Source organism: Dermacentor albipictus, chromosome 1, assembly GCF_038994185.2.
Source record: "Dermacentor albipictus isolate Rhodes 1998 colony chromosome 1, USDA_Dalb.pri_finalv2, whole genome shotgun sequence".
In the NCBI taxonomy this organism is placed as follows: domain Eukaryota; kingdom Metazoa; phylum Arthropoda; class Arachnida; order Ixodida; family Ixodidae; genus Dermacentor; species Dermacentor albipictus.
The window spans coordinates 246,118,339-246,145,450 of NC_091821.1; the positions used below are offsets into that span (position 1 = coordinate 246,118,339).

General features: G+C 48.6%; 1 protein-coding gene across 1 annotated transcript in view; it reads left to right on the forward strand.

The window, feature by feature from the left end:
* The window catches only part of LOC135907965 (homeobox protein HMX3-like), a 52,141-nt gene extending 25,401 nt beyond the window's left edge, over positions 1 to 26,740 (forward strand). The window contains exons 2-3 of the mRNA XM_065439778.1: positions 10,618 to 10,656; positions 26,137 to 26,740. Of these exons, the coding sequence (XP_065295850.1) occupies positions 10,618 to 10,656; positions 26,137 to 26,648 (551 nt within the window). The 3' untranslated portion in view covers positions 26,649 to 26,740. The remainder of the gene's footprint in view (positions 1 to 10,617; positions 10,657 to 26,136) is intronic.
* Positions 26,741 to 27,112: the final 372 nt, after the last annotated feature.

Here is a 27,112-nt window from a genome sequence, read left to right on the forward strand (position 1 = left end):
ATTTGGCTGTTGCCTTGGCTCTCTGTCTCTTTGTAGATCGCTTAATTTCTCAAATTCTTGCGACTCTTGTTTCCAGTTGGCAATTTTGCACGAGAAGAGCTGTACAATTAGGGAAACACCAGACGAGTTAAGGGGTTACAGTGATATTGCCTATGAGTTTAAGGGTTATTGCAGGATTTGATGATGGACGCTGTCTCGCATTATTTTATTTTCCGCCTTATCTAACCCATATCACGGGTATATGATTCCGAAGATCAGTCAGCGTCGCGGCGGGCCGTCACTCGAGGAAATATTGAAACAAAAAGAAGAGTTCAAATCAATTGGAATTTTCTCTGGCCGGAACTCGTTCCACGTGCATACAGACCAGCTGACCACGAACTGAATCCCTTTCCTGGTCCCTGGATCAGCGTAAACGGAGAAGGTTGAACTAACAAGGCAACAACGATCGCTTGACCATTGAATACACGGTGAAAACTGAAGGCATCTTCGAGTTAATCGCGCGGGCACCGAATTGATGAGGAAACTGGCCTTCACATATCAGGGGACGCCGATAACTACTGCCATCCAAAAGGAGTGAAAAAGTTAGCAAAATGTTGACCACCGAATAGCTGTCAAGTCTCAACATTGATTTGGCGGCGCTTTAGGAATGTGTGTGAGAAGTGGTGGCGTGAGCGGGGAGAGGGGGGGGGGGGGTATGCGTCTTAATATCGGGGGGGGGGGAGGCCGGGGCCCCCCCTTGGGTACGTGCCTGGGTACTGACACCTTCCAGCAAGAGGAGGGCGCGATGCCAACCATATGTGATTTCTAAGCACGATAGAAGCAAGCCTCAAAACCTTGCACATTGGTGTTTAGTGTTGTTACCGCAAAGCACTGCTATTCTGACGCGCAAATACCGCTTCCCCAGACTGGTATCTATATTTGGCGGCAAAAAAAAAGCACATACCGGCGTTAGCACCGTTATGCGTCCACAATCCTTGAACAGCCACGTCATCTTGAAGCGGCCCCAATTGCAGCGTTAGGTGCCTTTATAACGAGCAGGTGAAGTCAAGAGCAGAAAAAAGCGCTTTATCCATTAAAATAATACCTTCTTCATGAATTGCACACTAAACATGCTGTCGGCACAAATTCAAACGTGAACAATTCTGAAACAACTCCAATGCATTGTTCTGTTACCAGGTTCACCTGAATTTGTAACAGAGGCTTAATTTACACTTGAAAACGCACACTACTGCTTGGCATGAAGTCTCAGACAAAAAAATAAAGAAGATTGAGAAGGGGGGACAACACGCGCTTTGACGTTAGCTCCGCCACGTAGCGACTAATACTACAGCGAAGCCCGCTTGCGGTAACTCGAAATGCAACGCGATTCCCGCACACGGTTGAAGAGGAGTGCAAGAGGCGGCTATCGGCGGCGAATGAAGAGTCGTCGCTGCGGCAACTGTGCCCTTCCCTAATCTCCTCCTCGGAGCCTTTCTCCAGCTTCTCGGGTCGAAACGGAGCGATTCTTTGATCCCAGGGATTTGAAAACCGCTGGGGCTCAGCCCGGGGCAGGCACAAAAGAATGAGCCGGCGGTCGCCCCTAATCAGCAACCTAATACGGGGTCCCTGCCGAACAGCGCTCGGTGCACGGTGCGAGCACGCTGCCCGGACATCCTCCGCGCCCAATCCCTGTCCAAATGCGTTGATGACGCGCTCTGTCTTTTGCCCTCCCGCATCGGCGCCCGCCCGAGTCTGTCCGCTTTTCTTCTTCTGCTTTCCTGCCCACCTCGTACTTCCATTTCTCTTTATTATTACTTCCCTCCCTCCGTCCCTTCGGTATCTCTCTGAGGTGCGAGGTTTCGCCAAGAAGCAAAGCTCACTTAGATGGCATTTTGTCTGGCCGCCCTGCGGTCATCCTTGCACCGAAGCTGTACAGCGAGGAACGATGTCGAATCACATTTTGTCACCACTCTCTCTCTCTAGTTCTCTCAGCTTTTCTTCCGTTTCTAGTTCTAGTTTATTCTATTTCTTCTTTTTCTTATTAGGCCTTGAGCCCCGTTTCCCGCAATCCTTCGTGAGATGGTCGGTCCTTCTTGACCGAGCTTGATGCGATAGACCTCCGGGGGGCCGACATAAAGCGCCCCTGATAGACGGCTGGGAGACTCTACGTGTCTCCCCAGTTTTTATTACGCCTGACCTTTACACGGCGCACGATTAGGTAGCTCGAAGGCTGCATACTCTGAACGCGCGAGGAGAAGCGAAAGGCGGAATTGTTTTGTTTTGTTTGTTTTTTTCCTTTGGTATCAGCAGCCCAGTGTTTACAAGTGAACCCTGGAATAGGGATTCTACGGTTCTCTATTAGTCATTTCGCGGTTGATTTGTTTCGGTGTTGTACCCTTACCTGACGTCACTGCTACTCACGCAGCTGAAAATTGCGGCTCCGCTTACATAATGAATCCGTTAAGTGAATGGCAATCAATCACGATAATTAATCGCGCGCACGACAGCTCCACGCGTTTTTCTAACCTGTAGCACAAACACACACGCACACACAAAAAATACTTCGTAGTACCTAACGTAGTGCTTCTAGTGAGCCGCCTAAACGTGCATATTGACAACTAATTAATAATTCTAACTAATTAATTAATGCCAACAGAAAGATTCCTTTCTCTGCACTGACGCTGTCATTCATGTCGAACGGATTCTAAGTTTCAAATTTTACTATCTGTCGTACCTATACCGCTTTAGAATGGCGCAGAAAACGCAGCCAAACAAGAAGGTTCCGATATTTCACAAGACCACTGCACAAGGAACATAGAAGCGCACAACGGTTAAGCGGAGATCAGCGGTGTGATTTTTTGCTCAACCGAGTAGAAATTGGGAGACGACGCTTCTCGAGAGAATGCTTAGCACACGTATAGTAGCACGTGAATGGACCGTAACGTTTTTCTTTCAACACACTCATAAATGTACTTAGAGTAAACCAGTATAGCATAGAGTCTCGTTTCATTTATGTACCACTTGTACGCACATTTCGGTTTAAAGTTGATGCTCTTGCTAAAACATTCATTAATTCAATATTTTACCTTATAACACGGCAGGTACCTGGGTATAAACGAAAAGGAAGAGGTTAGCATGAAACTTAGCTTAGAAAGAATAAGAAAGAACTCGGGCAAGAAAGTGTGGGAAGAGGGGGGGGGGGGGTGTCGTGTATACTCATGCTCAGAAAAGTTCACCGTCCGTACAGCAACAGCAACGAAATAACAAAAGAAAAAGTAGAGCAGACACAGTTCTGAATTAACATTCTCATCCACTATCTAAATTCTACTTAGACTGTGCGTCTATGAGGTTGTTGATCGTAATGCCTGTCACTAACCTGACATATCTTTGTAAAGAAGCCCCATTGGCAACTTTCACGAACTGTTCCTAACTTTAATCATGATACTATAAGCATAAGACACCCGCAATTTTTTTTTACGTTCTGTGAGCCCTTTCCTTGCTGTTACAGGGCGGGTAAGAATGCGTAACAATATAATTACACAGGACACGCAATATTTCAAAACACGCAAAATAAGTCATACAATAAAATTATTTCACAGGTTCAAATTACACAAGAAATAGTTTCTTATTTCTCTCAGAGGAGGTGACAAAATTTGCAGTGGCAGAAAAGTGCGGGGATTATCCTGGTTGTTATCCGCGGTACATCCATAATTCGAAACAAAAAAATAGTCGAGACATGGTAAGCATGAACGCATACATTTTCGTAATTTAAACAAACGTAAAATCTTCATGTTAAAGCACCTAACTGTAACTATAGCTTACCGCGTACGCTGCAGCGACAACACAAGTCAAGCAAGATGCTGCAAATGTAACTGCGCGCATTGAAAGACTGCAGATCTTGATTACCTTAACGCAAAGCTTTCTTTGCCTCCTCTCCCGACTTTCCGGGCGCTGCTGCTGCGGCTGCTGTGATCTAGCTCGCACGCGCGGCTGGGTTTCTTGAAACACCCCCCCCACAGATGGCACTCGCCTCCGTGCATTCGTAGTGTCCCTGTATATGCTGATGGTATGGCGCTGACAGAAATGACGAGTGTGCGTCGCGCCCGTAAAGTTGGCTTCGCAGCATTGCTGTTGAACATTTGCCGTCATTTTGCACCACCTGATAGCGCCCGGCGAATAGCGGTGCCAGCGGCGCCGGAAAAGTTATGCGCAACTCTTCTCCCTGCGGGAGCATATACAGGAACACTGGGCATCCCGGCCGTCACCGAGCGCGGCAGCGTTTCACAGTTTGTGCGTATGGCACGTGCTGTGCTTGCTTTCCTATGCGGGCATAAATGCAGGTGCTGGGCTGTGGAGGTCACGTGCTGGGCCATGATAGTGTAAACATTACAATCGTCCATAGCCTGAAGATAGCGCTTGGAGCTGGCGTCTGTGCCAGTAGCCGTGGTGGCGAAGCACGCTGCGCTACCGCGTCCGTATGTCAAACGTTCGAACGATCCTTTCCAGAAGCCGAACGGTCAAGAGCAGTCAGTCCCTTTGCTGACTAGCCGTTGTTGAGGAAATGTTCTTCTGTACACACTTCTGCCACGGTGCGATATGCCATGTGAGGCAATGATAATGCTCAACCCTCTCAGAGACTATGAACAATGACGCAAAACAACGATTCAAGCAAACATGTCTCCCTCTGTGTTCTGTGGACCACTCAGGCAAACAGCAGTGGTGCACGCAAGGTAACGTTTAACATCAACTCGCCGCTTTCCTATTACACTAAACGCTGAAGGAATTACATATTCGCCGCCAACATCACCGCTCATTATCGTCAATCAAAGCAAACAGCACACAAAGCTTCGCTTACATCGATTCCCACAGTGCATTGGACCCGCATATTTTTCTAGGATACGTCAATGTGTGTCTCGGAGTCTATTTTGCATGAATAAGACAACGTCGTGGAACGGAGTGATACAAATAAGCCAATGAGCTATAGCAAGTTTCTCTCAGTTAAGTGTACGCCTGCCGAAAGCGATACGGTGAGGTGACGCTTGCTTACTCCTTCATGTATACTAGTCGTAGACTAAACGTAACAATCGCTTGCTAAGTGTACATAGCCTTTTCATTCTCTCACTACAGGGCGGGTTCTTGTAAAACTAGCGCAAAAGCAGCATCGCAGTGAAAACAGTGCCCATATAAAAAAGTAATAGCAACAAATAAATAAAATGGTTTGATGGGTACTGCTTTATGATCTTTCGGGTCGGACGGCATCCCCGACATATCATTCTTGTTGAACAGAAACAAAGACTTCCACTGTTCGCTCGCACGACGAGATTGACTAAGTGCCCTCATGACAAAGAACTCTCAACATGAGTAAGAGCCCTCAAGGTGCGTCACGAAATAACGTCTCCGCACACCGAGCTGCTGCACGTTCTCGCAGTAGTGCGCACGGCGGGAGGTCGCTGCGCAAGCAGCTGCGACACAGCGCAGTGCCAGGGTGTCGATGCGCTGTTGTACACGCTCTGGGAGCCAGGAGTCAGCAGAGGGCCGCCGGTAGCAAGGGTAATCCAATCCGTACCCTAGTGCGCGCTCGGAAATCCCATTGAGGACTCTCAAGAGCAGCGCGCTAATCACAAACACATTAGCGCCTCGACTTTTCACTGAACGCTTTAACGCGCGCAGAGAGAGCGACCGAGCTAGTGGACCTGCTGAGAGGATCCAGTAGAAGCCGAAGAGGGTCGAGTGGAAAATGAAGCGCGGGTGAGGCGGGGGGGGGGGGGGGGGGAGCGGCAAATGATGAAGCCACGAAGCCGGAGATGCCGCGCGCAAAGCTTCGGCGCACGGCGGGGCAGAACGAGCGGGACAACACCGGCTGCGCGCTCAATCGACGCACAATGGAGCGACACTTTCGGCAAGAGGGGCAGAAAGCCGCCATTTACTCTGCCCCCTGGCTGCGCAGCAGGTCCACTCGGCGGCCGCAGAAGAGCGGGCGCGTGCCGTGGGGGCGCGCGTAAGCCCGCGCAACAGGCCGGGAAGCGAACGCGCTCGGCTGCAAGGAGGTCGCGCGCGGGTAAGCCGATTACAGCGCCGCGCTCCCCCATATGCCGAGGGACACCCGGGTCTCCCGACAGCAGGACCCGTTTACCGGGACCGTGCGCCACCGCCGCAGCCATCCGGCGTCGATTGGCTCTTTAATCGGGCCAGATTTCCGCCGGCTGCAGCTACAGCCAGATACCATCTCTCGTGAGCTCTCGTCGGACAGAGAGCTCAGGACGATACGCCAGACTCGGCTCCGTGCCGTATGGTGCGCGCGCGGCCCGGCTGCGCCCGTCAAGCGTTGCGCCGTGCGCTGTAGTTGAGCCTCGGATTGCGTCGGTGCCCGCGGCTCCGGCCAGGTGCTTCCTCTCTCGCTTTTTCTTCCTACTGCGAGTGACCGATAACGCATAAGACAGACGCAACTCGGGGCCGAGTGTCCACCTAGTGCATGGCAGTAAACTTTACTTGTTGTCAGTACACCTATCGCCGCACTCATCTGTCTATGTACGCGCACACTACAAATGCCAATAAGCATTAAACCCTCAGGCGTGCTAGCATTTTTTGCTAAACACTGCTTCCATCAGTGAAGAGGTTTGAGGGGTCTCCGACCATTTGCCGCTGTGCGAGATATAAATTAGCTGCTTTGCAGCTGCTGTTTCACTCATGCGCGATTTTGGCGTTCGTTCTGAAAATAGCATCAGACCAAGCCGTTGGGTGTCCGCCTGGAGGGCCCCTTATAGCTGGAAGCTGTAACAGAAGCTGTGCCAAGATGTTCGAATTTAACAGATCCCGTACGTCTCATAAAGGACAATACGTTCACTACATACAGCTCAAGTGGATAGACTGATTAGTCTGTCTGCTTGTAAGAAGTGTTTCGTATTCACAAAATGTAGAGAAAGAAGGACGTTTCGTATGTATGGAGTCCTATGACCTGTGACTAATACAGACATCAGCGTCTTCAACAATGCGTGGGGGCGTGTGACAATTTTTGTACAGCCACTAGTAAAAAGGCTCACAAAAATTACCGAATCACTCTCGTAGGGCTTGGGTTATTGCCATAAAAGGTTACTTCGGAAATAATCTTCGCACATGTCTCATAATGGCTGCGAGGAAGACACAAAACATCCTACATGCCAATGACCTGCATTGAAATAGAAAAAACAATGACATTATTCTAAACTCGCAGTCAATATTGATTGATTTATCATCGAAGCTTACTGTTACTGCGCCAGCCTGCACCAAACATTTAGCAAATTCTCTTTTCTCTCCTCTGTAATATCTGTGATAATGTGCTACAAAACTGCCACAGAAACGCCTAAGCTGCAATCAAAATATATGCAAGTAGTGCTTTCATCTTTCAACATGCAAGTAGTGCTTTCATCAGCCACTTTCATCTCTCTCTCTTTTTTTCTTCTATTAGTACATAAGCATAAAAACATATACCAATTATACTCGGTCATGCTAGAAGATGGACGTTCCACAAGCAACAGTAAATACAAAGGTTTTGCGAGGAGGATGGCTAGAGCCTTACAAGTCAGCAGTCCGACAATCGCAAGGTAATACAACATCACCACCCTGCCTGGCCATGGCATGGAATCTCACTGTCGCACTGAATTTCTCATAGTATTAGAGAAGCTCTCGCAGTAAATCATGGGAAAACGCATATTTTGAGGTTTTCAGCAAGCTTTCGCCAGCCAGGAATATTTTGAAGCAAATTTGGGGTGAACATGTGACATCCCCTCCCTTTTAGAAACAGAAGAAAGAAAGGCTTGCTAGAGTACGTTTCCGGGCTAGTTGGTTTGGATTCATATAGACAAGGAGCAGCGCAACACGACAGGGACCAAGAATAAGAAGACAGGGCTGTGTAGCGCTGTGTATGTGACTTCTTATTCTTGGTTCATGTCGAGTTGCGCTGTTCCAGGTCTATTATGAAAGAGAGGCTCTTTAGTGCAAACAGGAGAGGTCTGCCTGGAGGCGCACGCCCAACTTGCTGTGGTATCCCGAGGTAAGAGCAGTGAGTAGCTGAAGTGTTCAAGGTGTTATGCTGGCACTCGTTTTGACGCACAGTGAACGAGGGATTGCGCAGTATAGATGCGATGAATAAACTACGCAGTGGTTTTCGGGTGCAAGGGTGCGGTCAAATTCTCTCGCACCTTTTGTTTGCAACCCCGTCTATAGGTTTCTGCGGCCATTGTATCGTGTCGCTCGTGCCGAAGGGGCACTAGCCAGTGAGGACAAAGAGTCGATTGGATGCGGGTGCAACGCTCTCTTCATAGAAGCCACACGTGCACGAGGAAACATCTCGCGGTAGGTGTTGATTCGATCTCCACCGCTGTACTCTCTCAAGCGCAGTCCCCGTACTGCGCAGGAGGAAACATGGCACGATGAAGCCAGCATGTAAACAAGCTCCCGCGCTTGTTCACCTCTGCGCAAGCTTTTCCTGTTTTATGCAGGGCCGGACAAGTCGCGTGATTTCTGGCGCGTCCGCGCGTCTCTCGTTTTGTCGGGCACCGTCGCTTGCTCGCCGGCATGCATGCTTGGCTCGCAAAAGTACGAGCGCCGGGGCCGCCACTTTCCTAACGAGACGCGAGCAGAGGGCGGCCGCCGATCTGGCGTGCGCGTCAAGTATACATGAGGGCCGCGCGGTCACACCCATGCTTCCCAAAACCAGGGGGGCGGTGGCGATCGCGAGAGCGGAGCCGCGTCGGCGACCGAACGCGCGCCTCTGCGCGAAAGCATGCACGGGCTGCCGCCGCAGAGCGAGCGCGCTCACCACCGCCGCCACTCTGCCAGAGTGGTGTGTCCGGCAAAGCTTCCGCGCTATCTCTCTCTTCGCTCTGCGGCTCCACTTCTGCCCCGAAAAGTGACATGGCTTCTCCCCGCGGGCGGGGAGGAGGGGAACGCCCAAGTTGCGCGCGCGAAGATAGCCCGTTGCGCGACGAGCAGCCACCCCCCGCCTCGCCAGAAGCGAGCGACGCCGCCACTTCCATTAACGAGTCATGGCGAGCATGCACGCGGGGAAGATTCCGCGCGCAGATATGATTATCCAGCGCACAATGGAAACAGTTTGTCGCGCGCCTGGAGGAGCGCTCTCGAGCGCGGCGAGGCCCCGCGTGTTCGGGTGTGCCACCAGGGACGCGCGCACGCGCGCCGAAACGGGAGAGTCGGGTTGCGCCCGGGACACCGGCCGTCGTTCAGCTCCCGACGTTTTAATGGGTCCGAAACTGGGACGGCCGCGCGCGCCCGGCGAACGCTCGTTAATAATTCACGGCGCTGGTGCCGGGGGGAAACGCGCTTGCCGAGTAGATAACCCGTTGCTGCCCTCTCAGGCGAGGGGGGGCCGTCTCGCCCACCGCCGCGCTGGAGGCTCGCCCCCCACGCAGCACCGCGGACAGCTCTATCCGCGCGCCGCGCGTGCGGCCACTTGGGCGCGCGTCGATGCGAGTCTGCGCGCGAGCAACGATGATCCGATAACAATTACATCTGCTCCGAAGGCTTAAAGTCGCGCTCCCGCATGTGCCAGTAGGTTAAGCTGCGCTCGGCTACGCGACTAGTTTTACAAAACGAAAGCTTTTCCGAGTTTATCCTTACCGCGTTCAAACGTGAGTGATTACTTTCACGCGCGTCCGGAAGAACTACTAAAAAAAAAAAAAAGACCAGAGGGATGGGCGCGAGTTCAGTACGATACTGATCGTACTTCGGGACAGTTGTCTCGCAGGTGCAATTTTACCTATGCGCTTTTCTTTTTTAGTTTCGTCGGTGAGTGCTTCGTCCATTCGTTTACTATTTACGATCAGGAACGACCCTGGCTGAAAAACGGAAGGCTAGAGTGCATACACGCAAACATAACTACCCACGCAAGCAAAAGCGAGGACACCGAACGCTGCACCCCTTTGGATATACTCGGGTATTGTGGAAGTCCTCGGTTCGGCCTATGCCAGTAATTGTTCCCATTCCTTCCACTAAATTTCATCCTCTGTAATGGTCATGAGCAAAAGAATAAAGTTAAAAACCTCGTACAAGTGAAAACAATTCGTTTTCTTCGTCCTTTTTCTCGGATTTAGCGACTCATCTGCGTGTATTCTCTCCATTCATGTATCACATATCGGGGTTACAGCGTCATAAACCTCGAATGTAGAGAGGGATGTCCAGTGGACTTTCCTGCAGCTTTCGCCACCTCCACCTGCTACACGCATACATTAAAACTGAATTTTGACTTGAGATAAGTTTAGACCTCCAGCTCATCTGAATCTTGCAGTGCATTACCTGTTCCACTGTTAGGTGCTCCACGTGGGCTAAGTCAACGTAACTAAGCGATACATGACATTTGCCGACTGCAGACCACACAGAATCGCAGAAGGAAACCGTGTTTTCGATTGGCTTTGTTTACTGAATTTGGATGGAAGTCACGTTCTGTGGCACGCTAGGAAGTTAAGCTTAAACAGGTATAGCTGTGCATAGACGGTATGTGATTATGACGTATTCGCGGTATACGTATTATGTGTCCCTTAGGTCTTGTTCTCTCTCTACAGGCTGCTGCCAATGAGGGATCATCACCAGTTCATCCAATTTCCTAATATGTTCACCTTTTCGTTCTTGACTACTTGCTTGCAGGTGCAGAAATGGACCCAGTGCAAGACGTGTGTCGCGAGCGTAAGTGCAAGGCTACGACGCCTTTCTCGATCGTAGCCTCGTAAAAGTAGCCCCATCCTCAAGAAGATAAAATATATCCTGACGTAAACATATTCGATCAAACATTATGAATGATTGAAACGCGCGAAAATGACGGATAAGAGGTTCTCGCGCCCCACTTAAATCCGTTGAGCTAAACAAAGTACGAGTGACCACAGAAGCTCAAATGTGTGCTCGTAAGAAAGTGAAGTGTGTGTTAAAGCACGAATACGACGACGGTAACTGCGAAAATTAAATTTGAAAAGTTTAACGCACCACAGCTGCACAGAGGGCTATGGGAGGCGCCGAAATGGAGGGCTCCGGATTTTAGAGCGCAGCTCTTTGGCGTCCGTTCCTGGGTTTCGCGTCGGCGTTGTCGTCGGCCTCGTAACCAGCTCCGCCCCCCTTTCATCCCCCCAGCGCTAGCAGCGACCGACTGATACCGCTGGATGCCGCTGACGCCGCTAGAGAGTCAAGATAACGTGACTGCATAGAACACCGTCGCCGCCATGCAGAAAGAGGAGGAAAGGGCCCCCCCCCCCCCCCCCCCTGGTTCTTAGCGCTGCGGAAGCGAGGGTATCATATTGTTTGTGTCGGCATCGGCGGCGTTGTCCCTGAAACCAACTCCGCAGCTGGGGTTGACTCACTATCGGCGTCAGCGGCATCAGTCAGTCGCTGCTATCTCTTCCCTCCTCCCTTTATCGTGTTGTCCGCTTGCTGCACGCGCTTCTGCCCCCATCGTTTGCCGCTGGGTGTACACGCCGCCCCCCTCCCACCCCTTCCTGCGAGTCTCCGGTTGTCAAAGCGCCGGCTCGAACTTTGAAGTTGGCGAACTGTGCGCCGCAAAGTTGCCCAACGGCTTGCTGGTAGTAGCTGCCTACTTCGCCCCTACTGCACTCACGAAAGACGTCGTGCACTTCCTGCAACTCGCATTAACCGTCCATCGATCCACACCGATGTTAGTAGTGGGGGACTTTAATGTTGACATAAAGACAAACAGCAATTTCCTAACACTTATGCGGGAGAACATCCCGTTCCTCTCTCTCGTAACGCGTCCCACGGCTGTGACAACCTCGCGAGGCACTTGTATAGATCTCGTCTTTGAGAATCAAGCATTGGTGTACCAAGTCGAACATATATCAGTCTATTTCTCCGACCACAAAGCTTCCTTCATGACTGTCAAGAACTGTTAGTGGAGTCTTTGTTAAAGGAATACGTGTGAAAAATAAAAAAAAAATTCTGTGATAGCGCATACATGTGTTGCTCGATTTCTTTGCCTCAATCTATCGAAAAGGTGAAACAGCTTATTTGCTGCGCTCAAATTTCGCATTAGGAAGTAACGTAATCGTCGGTAATTTTTTTTCCTTTTTTTTGCCATCTGATCTTTTTTAATGTGCACCCAAAGTATGCCACACAAGCATTCTTGCATTTTGAGCCCTTCGGAATGCGAGAATTTTCGCATTCGGACCTATCAAAACGCGGCCGCCGCAGCCAAGCATTAAAAAGCTAGGTGTACGTATACGAAGAAAATCGATAACCGGATGTAGAGGGTGGCGCCGGCGTCTGCGATTGGTCCGTTTTCCCTTACTTAGCTTGCGGTGGCTGGTCGAAAATCGCGGCGGCATGCAACGGAAGGTTAAGAATGCCGTTAAAAAGGATCCTCAGCAAAGAAACGTTGGCTGGGATAGGTCGTAAACGTGCCGAAAGTGCTCGAAAACGTTAAACGGCCGCGCAAAGCGTTTCGTTATACGCAAATAAACCCATGCTTTCTGGCAGGTGCGAGTAGCCAGCGCCTGAGCGATCGGCGGTAGCCAGCTTTTATTCCTTTCGGAACGGGGCAGCCTGCGGCTATTCAGAGAAAAAAAATCAGTTTTGTTCGGCATATTAATTCATCTTTAACGCGCACAGGTCACTTTGACGCGGCGGGTTTTCGCGGTTTCGTGACGTCGCGTAACAGGCAGGTGAAGTGGGTGCAGCCCGAAAACTTTTGACCAATAGCCGAGGGCTAATGGCGAAAAGGCGCGAACCAGAAATAACATATTTTCTTTTGTTCAGTCCAATCATGCATGATCAGAGTGTACACGTCATATCAGTTGGGGAGCTATCGCTGTTTGCGTGGCGTTGCGTGACTGACAGACGAAGTGGGAGTGACCCAAAAAAGTCTTTGATTAATCGCGAAGGGCTGATTGCAAAAGTAGAATATAAAAGTTTGGAATAGCTTTACGTTATAGCGCTACTGGGGCCCTGTAACGTAAAACTATTCCAATCTATTTTTATTCCAGTCTCCTCACGTCAAATTCACGTAATCACCGACGCAAGCATTGGGGGGTTAACCAGCAGCGTTGTTTGAAACGCCCTGTCAATATATAGGAGGTAACTTTTGAGTGCTCTGAAAGCAAATAGCATTGCCTACTTTGGCAGGCTTTCCTTATCGAATTGGCTGACAAGAGGGGAGGAGCACGCTCAAGTGGAGAGGGTTTCGATGGGGCCGAGCCAGCGCACTGAAAATAGATAATCGGATGAAGACTGTGGTGCCGGCGTCTACGATTGGTCCGCTTCCCCTTGGTTAGCTTTCAGTGGCTGGTAGAAAATCATGGCGGCGTGCAATGGAAGGTTAAAAACGCCGCTAGGACGGATACTCAGCAAAGTAGAGTTGGCAGTGCCATGTCGTATACGTGCTGAGAGCTCTCGATAACGTTATATGGCCACGCAAAACCTTTTATTATGCGAAAATAAAGCAGTACTTCCCGGCAGCTCCGAATAACCAGTGCCACAGCGATCGGCGGGCAGCCATTTTCTATTCCTTTCGGAACGGGGCAGTGCCCAGCTATTCAAAAAAACTTACAATTTTGTTTGGCATACTAATGCGTCTTTAACGCGTGCACGTCACTTTGACGCGTGAGTTTTTGCGGTTTTGTGACATCGCGTGAAAGTCAGGCAAAGTGAGTGAAGCCCAAAAAAGTTTGACCAATAGTAATTGGTCAAACAACACCTTTGTCGCTAATGCGAGAAAGTCGTCGAATCAGAAAATATTATGTTTGTTTCATTCGGTCTAATCACACATAATCAGCGTGCACATATCACATCAGATGGGGCGTTTTCGCGGTTTTCTTGACGTCGCGTGACAGACAGGCGCATATAGGTGGTGGCTCCAAAATTTTTTGACCAATCGTGGAGGGCTGATTGCAGAATTAGAATAGAAAAGTTTGGAATAGATTTACGTTATAGGGCCCCTGGACCCTAATTGACAAATATTTTTTGTTCGCAAGCGCCCCTTGCCATTGGCCCGCCGCCGGCGCTAACAAATACGTTCAACATCAGAATTGGCTCGCATATGCTCTGGCGAACAGTTCTAGCGTTTCCCTTATTTTTTCGAAAGCGGGTCCTGATACTAAAGGTGTATACAGAAAAGTAAATGAATGCGTTAAAGTGCATGCAGGGAAATATCAAGTGAACAAACAGAAATTGCGCTTTAGAGATGCACTAAATTTTTTCTAGTATACAGCATATGCGTGACTACTAAATTACAGTTTGTTTGTTTTTTTCTTTTAAAGTCATACGAATTGTGTACGCTACAAATACTTTCTCTCCAAGAGATGCGCATGATTGTTAATTCACTGTAATTGTCTGTAATTGTAGCCAAAAATAATCCGTGCATACACTCTGTGCCACTTGTCAACTGTTCGCATTTACGTTGCACAAGAACTCTACACAAACTAAGCAATTCACATGCGCTAAGCTTGTGAAAAATAGCATGTTTACGTCAATCGCTTTATTAGCGTGCCCGAAGCATACGCCCCCCCCCCCCCCACCCCCCGAAAAAAAAAGTTGTGCAATGCAAAACAATTAACGGGAAGCTTCACCTCGGCTGTTCCTATATCAATACATGTAAAAGGAGAATTCGTTTTTCTCGCCAACCGCCGCACCAAATTTGGCGAGGTTAGTTGCATTTATAAGAAAACTTTAACTTTAGTGACTGTTGGTTTCAAATTTTTTATTTATATCATAAATATTTTATTAAAAATTGGCAAACATCGAAAATTTTCAGGAAACGAAATTATCAATTTTACAACTCTGTAACTGCAATGAAAAAGGATATCGCAATTCTGCGAATTGCATTTATTAGTACATCTAAAGCGGACAAAATTGATATGTTAAACATGGATCTAAAAAAATCTGTAATATGAAAATACAGCTTTTACAGAAATCTTGTTCACAACGTAACAAAGTCATGTAAAATATAAAATGACACATCAAATTTGTCCGCTTTCAACGATCTACTGGGTGCCATTTACAGAACCATGATATCTGTTTTTGCTGGAGAGTTATTAACTTCTAAACTTCGTTCTTCTATTTTTTTCAAACTTTCGAATTTTAGAAAACATTTTTAACAAACTTCAGGTACTAAATCAAAATTCTGCTTCCAACAGTCACTAGAATTTAACTTTCTCTTTCAAATGCAACAAATTCAATTAAAATTGGTCCAGGGGTTATCTCAGAAAAACGTTTTTGCGTTTTACATGTATTGAACAGGCCGCGTCGGAGTCGGCCCGAGTTAAAGCTTCCTCTTAAGGGGAACCTGGGGAGCCGTCAAGCGTCTAACTACACCACTACCGAACACAGCGTACTAGTGCAGTATACCCGCCAAGGAGACCGATAAGCAAAAATCCGATTAACAACTCCACAAGTTTTAGTATTAGGGGTCAGATTAGCGATGCTGCTACGGCCCTGCAGGCCCACTTGCACAGCCAAAGAAAGAAATGAGAGTATGCTCGAAGGCGTACTGTATACGGAATATTAGCATGCGCCTATGATTATTGAAGGCTGAAAGGCTACATGTTGCGTTGCAGACGGCGTGTATAATAAATCATTTTCAAGGTTTGAAATGCGCGCGCAGACGCGGAGAAAACGCCGCAAACTGTGATTTTAATTAATCTGCAGTGATAGGTGTCCGAGAGCAGGCAGTTTAGAATAGTGTACTTGCATACGGAGCCTCACGTACATGGTGAACGGTAGCACTTTTCAAGACGTCATGGTGCGCGTCACACGAAGAGAAGGAGAGAAGTGACAAAGGAATTGCAGGGATTGAGGTTAATTAGGCTCAAATAAAGGCGTTTAGTTTCACGCGTGGGAACGCAAATGAAAACAAAATGCATTGCGCCATCCGGTGCCTGTCCAAAGCAAGACAATCTGTTAACCCAAACGTCCCGTTTTTGTGCCGACGCGTCTCGACAGGTATACGAACGCCAGAATCGCCTGTCAGAAATAGATCGGTCTGCCCCCCCCCCTATAACTTGCGATTCAGGACTAGCTAGGAGGAAGCAGAAGTTCAAATGCCCGTTTTTTAGCGATCAGCGAGAGCACCGATTACGACAATTCACGCAGAAGCGGGAGCCATGCGCGGATGTTGACATGCTCGACAGTGCTATTTATTTTCATGCGCAAACATATGTTCAACTCGCCAAATAACATACGTCAACACAGCGTGCGTAAGCCAGGTACAGAAACACAATAACGTACCGAGCACGCACAAGGAGGACAATGATATTCCTTCGCGCGCCTAAGAGTTTCATGTTTGTTTGGCTACGTTATTCTATAACAGCCTAGTTTCAATAAGCGAACCGTGTGGACAAGTGATAACACCAGTGCTGGCAACAGTCAGCTTAAATCTGTGACGGCACGCTCCCAGACTGTTGCCACATACTTCTCCACTTGTTTGTGGCATTGGTTGGATCGATGTCTGCGTGGCGCCGCTGTGGTTTCTTCGCAGACCCATTCTTGCTTTAAAAATTCACGCTGTGTTGCCCTACGGCAGTTATGTCTTCGTGTAGATGCTAACGAGAAAGGTAGCAAAATGATTTCAGCGTTGCGTTCGACACCGATTTTTACGCATCTGGCGTGGCAGCAAATTAACGCTGCGTGACTTTCTTGCAATCACAAAGCCGCTGCTTATTTATACGTAGCACACACATAATGCTAGATTTGTTCTATGGATAATTAGGTCACCTGTGTACCATAGCTTTTCCTTTGACGGCCGCTTCGTCGAAAAAAAATCTGTATCTATTACTTGGACGTTTTTCAAGACCACAGCAGTCGGTTACTCCCTCTGCTGTGCGATAACTTGCGATATGAACTCGAAGAGGACCAAATCACGAGTGAACCGTAAATGACGGATATTTATGAGCAATCGCGAAACGCTCCTGATGAACAAAAAAAAAGTGACTGTTCAAATGTCTCGTCGCCCAACCTTACAGCGAATTCAGCTACAGAGAAGCGGTGATCGGAACGTTCCTCGCCCAGAAAAATCATGAAGCGTTCATGTAGCAGTCATCGTACGCATTACAAACATTTATCAGTTCCTGCTGCCGCTCCTAATTACTATTTAATTAAGGTGCACGACATGCTGTCACTGACCGAGCGAGCATAAAGCGTTCCTTGTGCGCCCAGAGCAGGCCGACTGCGGCGAATTTTTTTCCCCCCGCCGTTCTGTCACTTACATTTGGTCGCGCGGTGGATACCCAAACAAGTATGCCACATAGATGAACTCTGCCGCGTCGAGAAACCGAGAGTCTGCTCCCAGCTTCGAGCTCGTTCCATTCATTCAGCCCCACACTGGCCTGCCAGATCCGTACACGCGCTCACCGGCCCCACTCGACCACAGAGGCAAAGTGCGGAGCAAAACGAGAGAGGTAAAGACGAGGGGGGAGGAAGAGATGAGGAAAGAGGCTCAGCTATAATTAGGAGCGCGCGCAGTCGTCTTAGCCGCGCTAATTACAGGGAGCTAATTCTCCGCAGAGCGGCCCTCTTTAAGAGACATCGCCTCGCAGATTGGCTTCCGTTAAACCGCTCTGTCAAAAAGCTTCTCATCGGGCCAGCAGCCGGGCACCCCGCAATTTTCGCGGCGTCTCTATATGGGCTCCGGACTGGAGCCGACGGCGGCTCGCCTCCCTCGGGCCTCTTTCACGCCTCCCCCTCCTCCCGCCGCCGGGGCCATAAAGAGAGATGAAGTGAGAGGGGTTTCGGGGTGCAGACACGCGCAAAATGAAAGACGGGCTGTAGGGCGCGCCTGCCGCGAGCTAAAGAGAAACACGTCGTTCTAAACCATCGTCGCACCGCTCGTTACTTTCGGCTTCCCATCCTCTTCGTGCGTAGTTCTTTATTTACTTTTTTTTTCTGTGTCTCTCTTTCCACCTCTCTTCTTCGCTTCCTCCTCTTTTCTCAATCTTTTGCAGACCGAACTGGGCCGGATAGCAGACGCATGTACGCGTCGTCCGCGCATATGAAGACGACGCGTGAAGTCAACGCTTGTGCGTGCGTTAGGCGTACATACGCACATATTCGCGCGATATATAAATTACGACCCCGGTGCCCCCGCAAACGTGCACGCGGCTTCGGGAGCAGCATGAACAGGGAGTCGACGCTTGCAAAGTACTCCTCCACGCCTCTCCCCAGCCCGCTACGTCGCGGGACCAGCCAGCACTTTATGCTAACCTGAATGGAAAAACTGCGTCGCTTTTAAAAGCTGCTCTGCTCCTGCCCACTGCACTTTGCGCCGCGCTCCCCATTTGTTTATACATACTTTTTTTTGTTTCAGTTTAATTCATTGTATTTGCCTCGGCGTCATCGTCCTTCTACTTCTTGAATCTCCCATCATACCACACTTTTTCTCTCCCTTTCCTCTTCTTGTGAGTGTGCTAATGAATACGTACAGGTATTAGTCGTAGCGGGAAGTGTCGGAAAAAAACTTTGCGACGGCTAAATTAGGTTGGCAATTTTGAAAGCTGCCAAGAAGAGAAGGAAAAACCCGGTACCTCTTCTCTCTTTTCGAAGCTCAACTACGAACGCAGCTCACGCGCAACCTCTTTCCATAATCTCCCTGTTCAGCTTAGAAGCAGCAAGCAGGAAGACACCTTAAGTTGTAAAAATAACGGAAAAGAAGAAGAAGAAAAAAAAAGAAAGCACGTGTATTCTCCATCCGTCAATTCGGTCAGTCGCGCGCGCGAACATGCTACGTGAGTTAGCCGGTACTTTGGACATCGCTCATAACTACACGCCGGGAAAAGAGTGCCCCGCTTATATGAGGCCTGCAGATTCTGCAATATTGATCCGCCTAGATATTAGAAAGTATGCAAGCTATTTCCGTCCACGTTCTCTCTCTATTTTTGTTTAAGTGACACACACACAAAAAAAAACGTTCGTTAATGACATAACATCGAAAGCAAGTTATAAGACAAGCACTCTGAAATCTCCATAAATGTGCACCGTATATAGAGTGTGTCCTTCTTCTTGTAGCTAAGAAAGCCGATACCTGGTGTACAAGGACCAAAGATTGTATCACGCAGGTTTTCACGTCAATTAATTGAGCTGAGAAGCGATACCAGCGTGCTGTCGCGTGTTTTCGTTCCAGCCTGCGTGGCTGTTGTACTGGCGCCTGTAGTGGAACTTCCGCCTAACTTATCTAATACTTAGACGAGGGCGGACCTGTGCCTTTACTGCATTGATTAGAACTTCAATATCTTCAGCTGTAGAGAGGAGGGGGGAATAAGTAGCTTCTAAAGGTAGAAGGTTTCTTTCGGGCATTCTACCCGTCTTCTTTAAGCGAACGCTTAAAGTATATGCCGCGGCAAGTGCCCAAGAACAGCGTATTTGTGACCACAGAGAAACCACGGCAAACATGTCAACCTGTGCGCGTTTCGCAAACGCCGCATTTCCATCGCGCTCGCCCGATCGTGTGCCTGATGCAATGTGAACCCACGTCCACTCTTCCACAATAGCATCGCGCGATGTTATCATGTTTCCGCTTCGGTGCAACTCGCCTTTCTAGCATCGGACTGTCCACTCGGCGCGGCGCATGTCGTTTTCTCCTTTATTTATTTTTTTTTTCGAGCATTCCATGCAACCGGACAATTAACTATACCGCTCGTTTCAGCGTCGATCGACTCTCTTCAGTGCATATAAATTGAAGGCTCCAGGCAAGATGATTTTTGCATGCCAAAATTCATAGCATGCAGTCGCATATATTGAATATTGAACCTTTGCTGCCAATGAGCAATTTAATTAATTCTAAAGGACTAAGGGAATAAAAAGGCTCAATTTTTTTTTTGTTTGGAGTAACCACATGCAAGCCAATAGGCAATAAATCCAAGGCCAGGAAAAAATAATTCTCTTTAATTGAAATGCGGAAATAAAGAGGAAAATAAAATTACAGGTGGACATAAAACGAAGTGGACTGCAGAAGGGAAGCCAAATCCGCATCTTGCGCATCCCCTACGCGTACGAAGTTTCACTAGTCGTAATAAGGGAAATCCTTAATTATCAACTTTCGCGCAGATGTTGTAATCACGGAATTGAAGGCGGTCACAACTCGAGGCAAGAGTCCTGCGACTATGGCACCTGCATTGAGATATCTGTCCCCAAACTCTGGGCGAAGTGCATCGGCATTCCCCGTATCGTGTGCACTCACCAGCCCGGGGTAAAAACTATACAGGTCGAACCCCATTGTGTTTCACCGCTGACATGAAATTGTCATCCTGCCTGCAATCTCCTACATTTTAAAGGAAACAGCCGTCGCTCAAAAACCCGGCAGAGACAGCGGCGTCGCTTGACAAAGATGAGGCGGAACGTAATCTCTGAATGCAGTTCGACAAACCCCGACTGTACTTTCATCGCAGCCATGCTGTTTGTTGTCGCGGGCGCAATTTTGCAAATTGTATGCAGTTTCTTTTGTGCATGGTACTCGTGTCCCACTACGTGTCCTCACCACCGAGTGGCACTTTTTTTTGTAAATATTCGTTTGGTCGTATTACTGGGATTGGCAAGTCGTGCGTAGAGGTGTGCGCTATTCGAGCTGCTTAGTGTAGTCAGTGACTCGAGGCTGCGGAGGGAGTCGATTCAATTGAATTAAATTAAATTAAATTGAGTTTATTCACATCGTGTAGATGTAGCAAGTTTCGGAAAAAAAGCGAAACAAATCGCTTGAAGAAAGCCCAGGACCCCATGTACAAGGCATACAATAAAAGCATAAAAGCTTACTACATACATGGAATACAATGGGAAACACATGTGTCTCGATTCACAGTTTTTGAGAAAGTTAAAAAATATTCACCGATGATTACGATATACTCCCTAACGCGAAATTTGGGCGCAGCTCTATACGTGAGTGTTACGATATATTGGCTGGCGCGGAGGATCTGTCTCGTGCGGCACGCTGCAAACGGAGCGGTTGCGGCGCGACTGCCTCGCTAATCTGGAGTTCGTGAGAGGCAGCGCGTGGGTGACGCGTGTGCGCGATCCACAGCAGCTGCCGCAGACAGACCTCCCAGACGACGCGCGCTACTCCGACACCATCTCATAGCGATCGTCGCCGCACTACGGTTTTTTTTTTTTTCTGACGTTTTCGCCATACCTTCCTCCTATGCTTTCCACCTCATGGTTCCACTGCACCCTCCTCCTCCTCCACCTCCTCCTCCGCTTTTCTCCTCGCGTCTTTCATCCCCCGCTGCGCTCCGCGTTCGCTCTTTCATCCTTCGCTGTGCTCGTTCGCTCGGTTACACCGACGCCGACGCTCGCTGCAGGAACGGGCACATAATAGCTGCGCTCTAAAGTTTGTGATGTTTATGATAAAATTTGCAAAGCATAAACGTGTGTTTTCTAACTTACACCACTAAGTCCCTGATGATATATCAAGGGGCACAGAAAAACATTCGGATTGAAGTAAGCACTTCTCTAAAGTAACTATAACAATGGTTTTGAACTCTCTTATTAGGTTCCAGAACAAAGAAGAGTTACTGTAAGAATTTTTTAATATCTCTCATAGGGCCCTAAGGGCTTCCACTATTATTCCACTGCTGCGCAATGTGTTCAACAAGTGAGGCAAATTATGTCGCAACATCCGCCCTCCGTATTCAGTTCGTCAGAAGGGGATGGTCCAGAAGTATTGGTTACGAATCGAATAGCAAGGAACATTGGCACTTAGATCAGCAAGATTTATTAGAGCATGCTGATTATGACAGACATAGTCTTTTTATTTCACAGCGAAGTTCCAGTAATAAAGTTTGTAAGCTGGTATGACATTAAAACGACAAAACAATTCTTCACTATGCGCGCGATAATCAACGTTCGCAATAGACCGAAGAGCCCCTTTTCAATGACATCGGTATCTTATGGTTATTAAATGCGTAAGCGTTTCTACGCCTACCCAACGAGGAAATCCGTCCGTCCGTTCGTCCGTCCGTCCGTCCGTCACGTAAGACGATTGCTTTCAAGATGGGGCCCGCAGCAGCGAGCGAATTGACCTTCGTGCTGCCCCTCGCATCAACGCGAACTAAATGGCGAGAACACAGCGCACAAGAAGCTATCAGCACTCGGCGCGCTGTGTCCCCATCGAAGATCGCTTTTAAGATAGAGCCCGCGCAGCCGCGCCATACGCTGCCGCCGCCTGAGTATGTTTGATCACGGTTTATAATAGTTTGCCGCGGATGGATAAGGCGTTAAAACAGCCATAACGGCTTATAGTGACCGGAACGTCATCAACGGACCTGTCGCCGCCACCTGCAGTAGTTTGCTTGCGTCAGCGATTCCCCCTGCGCCGCCGCCCGCAGCAGTTCATATTGCCGCAGCGCTGTCGTTTGTACTGGTCCGTTCAAGTTTCATAACATTGATAATGACACCGTGCTCCGTAGATATGAGCAAGTGGCACAATGCATTTCTTTTGTGTCGTTGAGCAGAAATACGGGCTACTAATTTTCTTTTGTGTTGAATTTCCCGACACCGAAAAAACTTTATTTTATGTGAGATACAGACACGTATTATAAAAAAAGTGTATTATAAAGTATTATTGATACCGGTAGAATGTGTCGCAATTATGCGATAACAACTCACCCGCCGTGGTTGGTTAGTGACTATGGTATTGCGTGGCTATGTATGAGGTGGCGGAATCAATTCTCCGCCATGGTGGCCGCAGTTCGATGGGAGCGAAGTGCAAAAACACCCGTGTACTTAGATTTAAGTCCACGTTAAAAAAATCTCAGGTGGTAAAAATTAATCGGGAGTTCCCTACTACGGCATGCCTCAAAATCAGATCGTGGTTTTCGCATGTGAAACCCCATAATTTATTTTAAATTAGTAACACCAACACATTTAGACACATGTGATATAACGTAATCAAGTCGAAACATTGTAGACCGAGCAAGTACGATACGTTGAAGTCCGTAACTTATTAGGAACGCCGTCCTGACCCTAAGGCTGCACAAATGGCGGTAGACAGGCTAAATTAACATGTTGAGAAAAAAAAGCAAGGCAAGTAAGATGGAGTCGCGTTGTTAACTATTTTTAGTTATTTTTACGTTATTCTTGTTCCCGCTTACACCTATCATAAAGAGAAGCAAACGTGTGGCACATTAATCGTACATAGAAGCAAGAACGCAAGACTAATCAAGAGAGCGCTCTGTTCTCGCTTTTTTGTTTTTTTCGCAAAAGCGCAGCACGCAGGCTTTCAAAACAAAAAAAAATATGAAGAGACGGGCGTGTACTATGACATAAAATTTTACTAATTGCATGCTCTTGGCGTGGCCCGAAATGTGAACGCTCAAAAGCATTGAAGGTTCTCACGCCAGGCACAAGCGGTTCATTAATTAATTACGTCTTGCGATCGATAGCTGCGCACTGGGAGTATTCTTTTTTTTCTTGGGCGGCGCAAATTATGAAATACTCTTACTGAAACGCGTACTCCGCCTTAATATTTTCTCAAACTCAAAGCTCCAGTAAGAAAGAAGGACGACAGACTAATCTGCTAAGAATGATCTTTCAAGGAAGCATAATTATCCATATAGAAACTGACACCCTGGCGGAAGTGACATTTCGGAAACTTGAGACATAGGAAAAGATATGAGTACAATAGAAGCGAAGTCGCAGAAGCGGAGTAATAAATATTGCCTCGCAACCCATTTACTCCCGCCTATTGCTTCGCGGTTCTGACAGGGCTTTCCTCGTCAAAACATTGACATTATGCGCACTGGGGCGCACAGTGCGTACAAAAGGCAAACAGAATAATTTCGCAACATAATCGGACTCAAACATGTAATCACCGCCTCGACATAGCTACATCCTTGGAAAGTGTTTGGCGATTATTTAACTCACAAACAAACTTCGCGGCAAGTGCTAACCAATATGACGCGTTAGCAAAAATAATTTATCTCTGCTTGGTAGTGGCTTGTTAATAAAAGTTACCAACGTATGCACCGATACTTTTCAAAAGCACAGCATCACGTATAATTAGGAAGAAAATGGCAGCAGCCATTACCGCTGGAGTAGCTATCCTTTGAGAAAGCATACAAGGATGCGGTTGTTTACGGACGAAAAGAGCTCATTCGAAGCTTTCAGTGTAATTCACGTCTGCCTGTCTTCTTTTTTTTTTTCTAAAGAAAACTATTCATTTAATTTAAACGATTCAAACCTTACATACTTACGTGCTCCTGTAAAGCGTGCTTTGCCTGTAAGACAACAATGCTGTTGAAAGAAGCTACCCTTTTCTAAAACTAAGATGTAGGTTTTGAAGCAGAGAGATCTTCGCTTATTCCTCTCAATTGATCCACAGTGATCTGACAGCCAGGAAACAAAAGTTGTTCAGGGGCAAAGCCAGTGAACGCAGAGTGGAAACTTAAGTTCGCTCACAGTGTCCGCAGAAATACTACTATATTGCTAAAGAACGCAAACGACTATCATTACTCGAAACAAAGGTACCATCGTTGCTTATGTAATCACTTGGGAAAAAATCGCTGATGCATACTTCCCTTGCAGTAAATGTTTCAGCGTCGGCACATGGACTTGCGTTGATGTGATCATCTCACCTTTGCTTCTTTTTTTTTGTTGTTCTTCTCATAAATGGCAACGACAGCTGGCAGCCGCGTAACATCAACTTCGTCGTCGCTGACACGCAGCTACATGAGGGTGCGGTCATTCGTTGTCAACCGATTTCTTTCTTTCTTTCTTTCTTTCTTTCTTTCTTTCTTTCTTTCTTTCTTTCTTTCTTTCTTTCTTTCTTTCTTTCTTTCTTGCCCGGAGCGTGGCGCGAACCCAGAGAATGTACAATTTATTCGCGTAAATTCACCCTTTTTCTTACGACGAAAAGTAAACAGCGAGGGCCTCGACACTGCTCTAGCATGCAGAACTTATAACCAGTTAAGAACTTTTTCAATACAGGTAGAAAACAGATGAGAACTTTTCTATAATTTCTTCTCTCGACTGCCTCCTTCCAGCGCGATGAGTGCTCGCGGGTGTTGCGATCGAAAAGCACGGTTCCGACAGTTTTCCGCCTTTACGGACGGAATGTCCCGCCTAATTGTTCTTGCATATTTGATGCCCTTCCCGAGAACTCGAGCTCTCCGGTTTCACTCGCGGCAGCACCGTGCTATCAATACTTGAGCGCGCTACTTTGCCGGCTGTTATTTGTGGATGTAGGCTGACCTTTGCCAGCCCGCCCTCTACCGATGGTTGTAACAGGGCCTTCAGAGCCATGGCAGTCAGGCCTGGAGCCTTCGTTTTTTGTGAATTCGTGGCACTTATTCTTCTTTGCTCTTTTTTTTTTTTTTTCCTGTACCGACGGGCGCTTCGTGGGCATCTGCCGAGGGTGCGCGATGCCCCATTGTTTAGCCACGCACTGCATCGTGAATGCCGTATACGAGTTTTAGGGCCATAGGCTATGAATATTTTACAAAGCGTATTATGTTATGGCGCACACTGTCATCATGAATATGGTCTTCATTGATACGTAAGAACATTCGGAGCGGGTATGATTAGTAATCCAAGGGGAACAAAAAGAAAGGCACGTGAAATTCCACCACCCGGTCTGACCTTTAATCCGCAAACCCAAAGGTGACCTTTGAAGAGACACGCAGCATGTGTTTGCGTTAATTACGTTAAAATTAAATAAAAGGCGTAAAGAATATGTTGAAACATTGCTTTCGTTTTATCGTTCACAAAGTATTGATTGTGTCAGCCATTCGGAAACAAGCAAATGGTTTTATTTTATTTGTGAATCAACGAATACTGGGTGTCGTATACATTAACAAAGCTGCAGAGACTGAAGCCGAGAGTAGTTCATACCAATTTCACTTGCGTGCAAGAACTAAATGGAACATTTATTCCGATAGTGAATGAAGGTGATGAGAACCGCTATTTGTCATAACGTCTCACTCGAAAGTGCACCGGGAAATATGACTTTCTGTCCATATACTGCTAACTGATGTTGGTTTTAAATGGCAAAAAAAAGAGAAAAAAAAAGACGTAAAGCTGCAGCCACCTTGGAGAGTGATCCGGTTGCTCCAGCCACAGACGACCGCAGTGCATTGCGCCTCTCATTTCGAGCGTTGTTCACCCCTACAGCTTGGGCCGTAGCTGCATTAAGTCCAATTGCGCGTCGTAAGACGAGTTGCTGACCAGTGGCGCCCTCTCGCCCCCGCGCAGCTCTTCCGAGCACGGGATCGCCGCCCCCTTCGCGGCCCGAGCCGTCCACGAGCGCCGGCGGCAGCAGCAGCAGCCGCGGGAGCCCGGACCTTCCCTCGGGCTCGGCGGACGGCGAGGAGCACAAGGGCGGCAGCAAGCAGCAGCAGGCGGCCGCGGCGGCCGCGGCGCAGCAGAGGCGCAAGAAGAAGACGCGGACTGTGTTCACGCGCAGCCAGGTGTTCCAGCTGGAGTCCACCTTCGACATGAAGCGGTACCTGTCCAGCTCGGAGCGGGCGGGCCTGGCCGCCTCGCTGCAGCTGACCGAGACCCAGGTGAAGATCTGGTTCCAGAACCGGCGCAACAAGTGGAAGCGCCAGCTGGCGGCCGAGCTCGAGGCGGCCAACCTGGCCCAGCAGCGCATGGTGCGGCTGCCGGCCGCCGCGGCGGTCCTCTACGAGTCAGCCGCGCAGGACGCGGCCGCGGCGCTCGGCCCCTTCTACTACCCGGGGGGGCCGCCGCCTCCGCCGCTGTGAGGAAGGGAGCTGCAGCGTGTACATAGACCCTTCCGCTCCTTTTTGTACCTCCCTCCTGGCCCCTGCCTCTCCGGAACGATGAATAAACGCGACTCTTTGTTGAGCCCCGGCGTCGGTCAATCTCCAAGAGCGCGCGCCTTTTAATTACGGCCGCGCATCTAACGAGCGCGCCCTCGGATTTTACCCCGCGCCCCGCTAATGGGCCGAGCGCATTAAAGCCGCGCTGCATTATTTAGCGCTCGCCTCCCCGCAGCTTCGGGCCGCGCGGGGCAGCCGGTAAACAGGCGCGCGGACGGACACGCCGCGCCAAATTGATAAAAATGGCCCGCGCGCATCTCCGAATTGGGCGCCCGCCAGCCATTGGCCACTTGACGAGTCAGCGCCATCAATGTTGCAGCGCCCCGGGCGGCGCGCCGGGGCAGGGCTCGCCACCTGCCGGCGGCACGTGAGTCACAGTGCGGCCG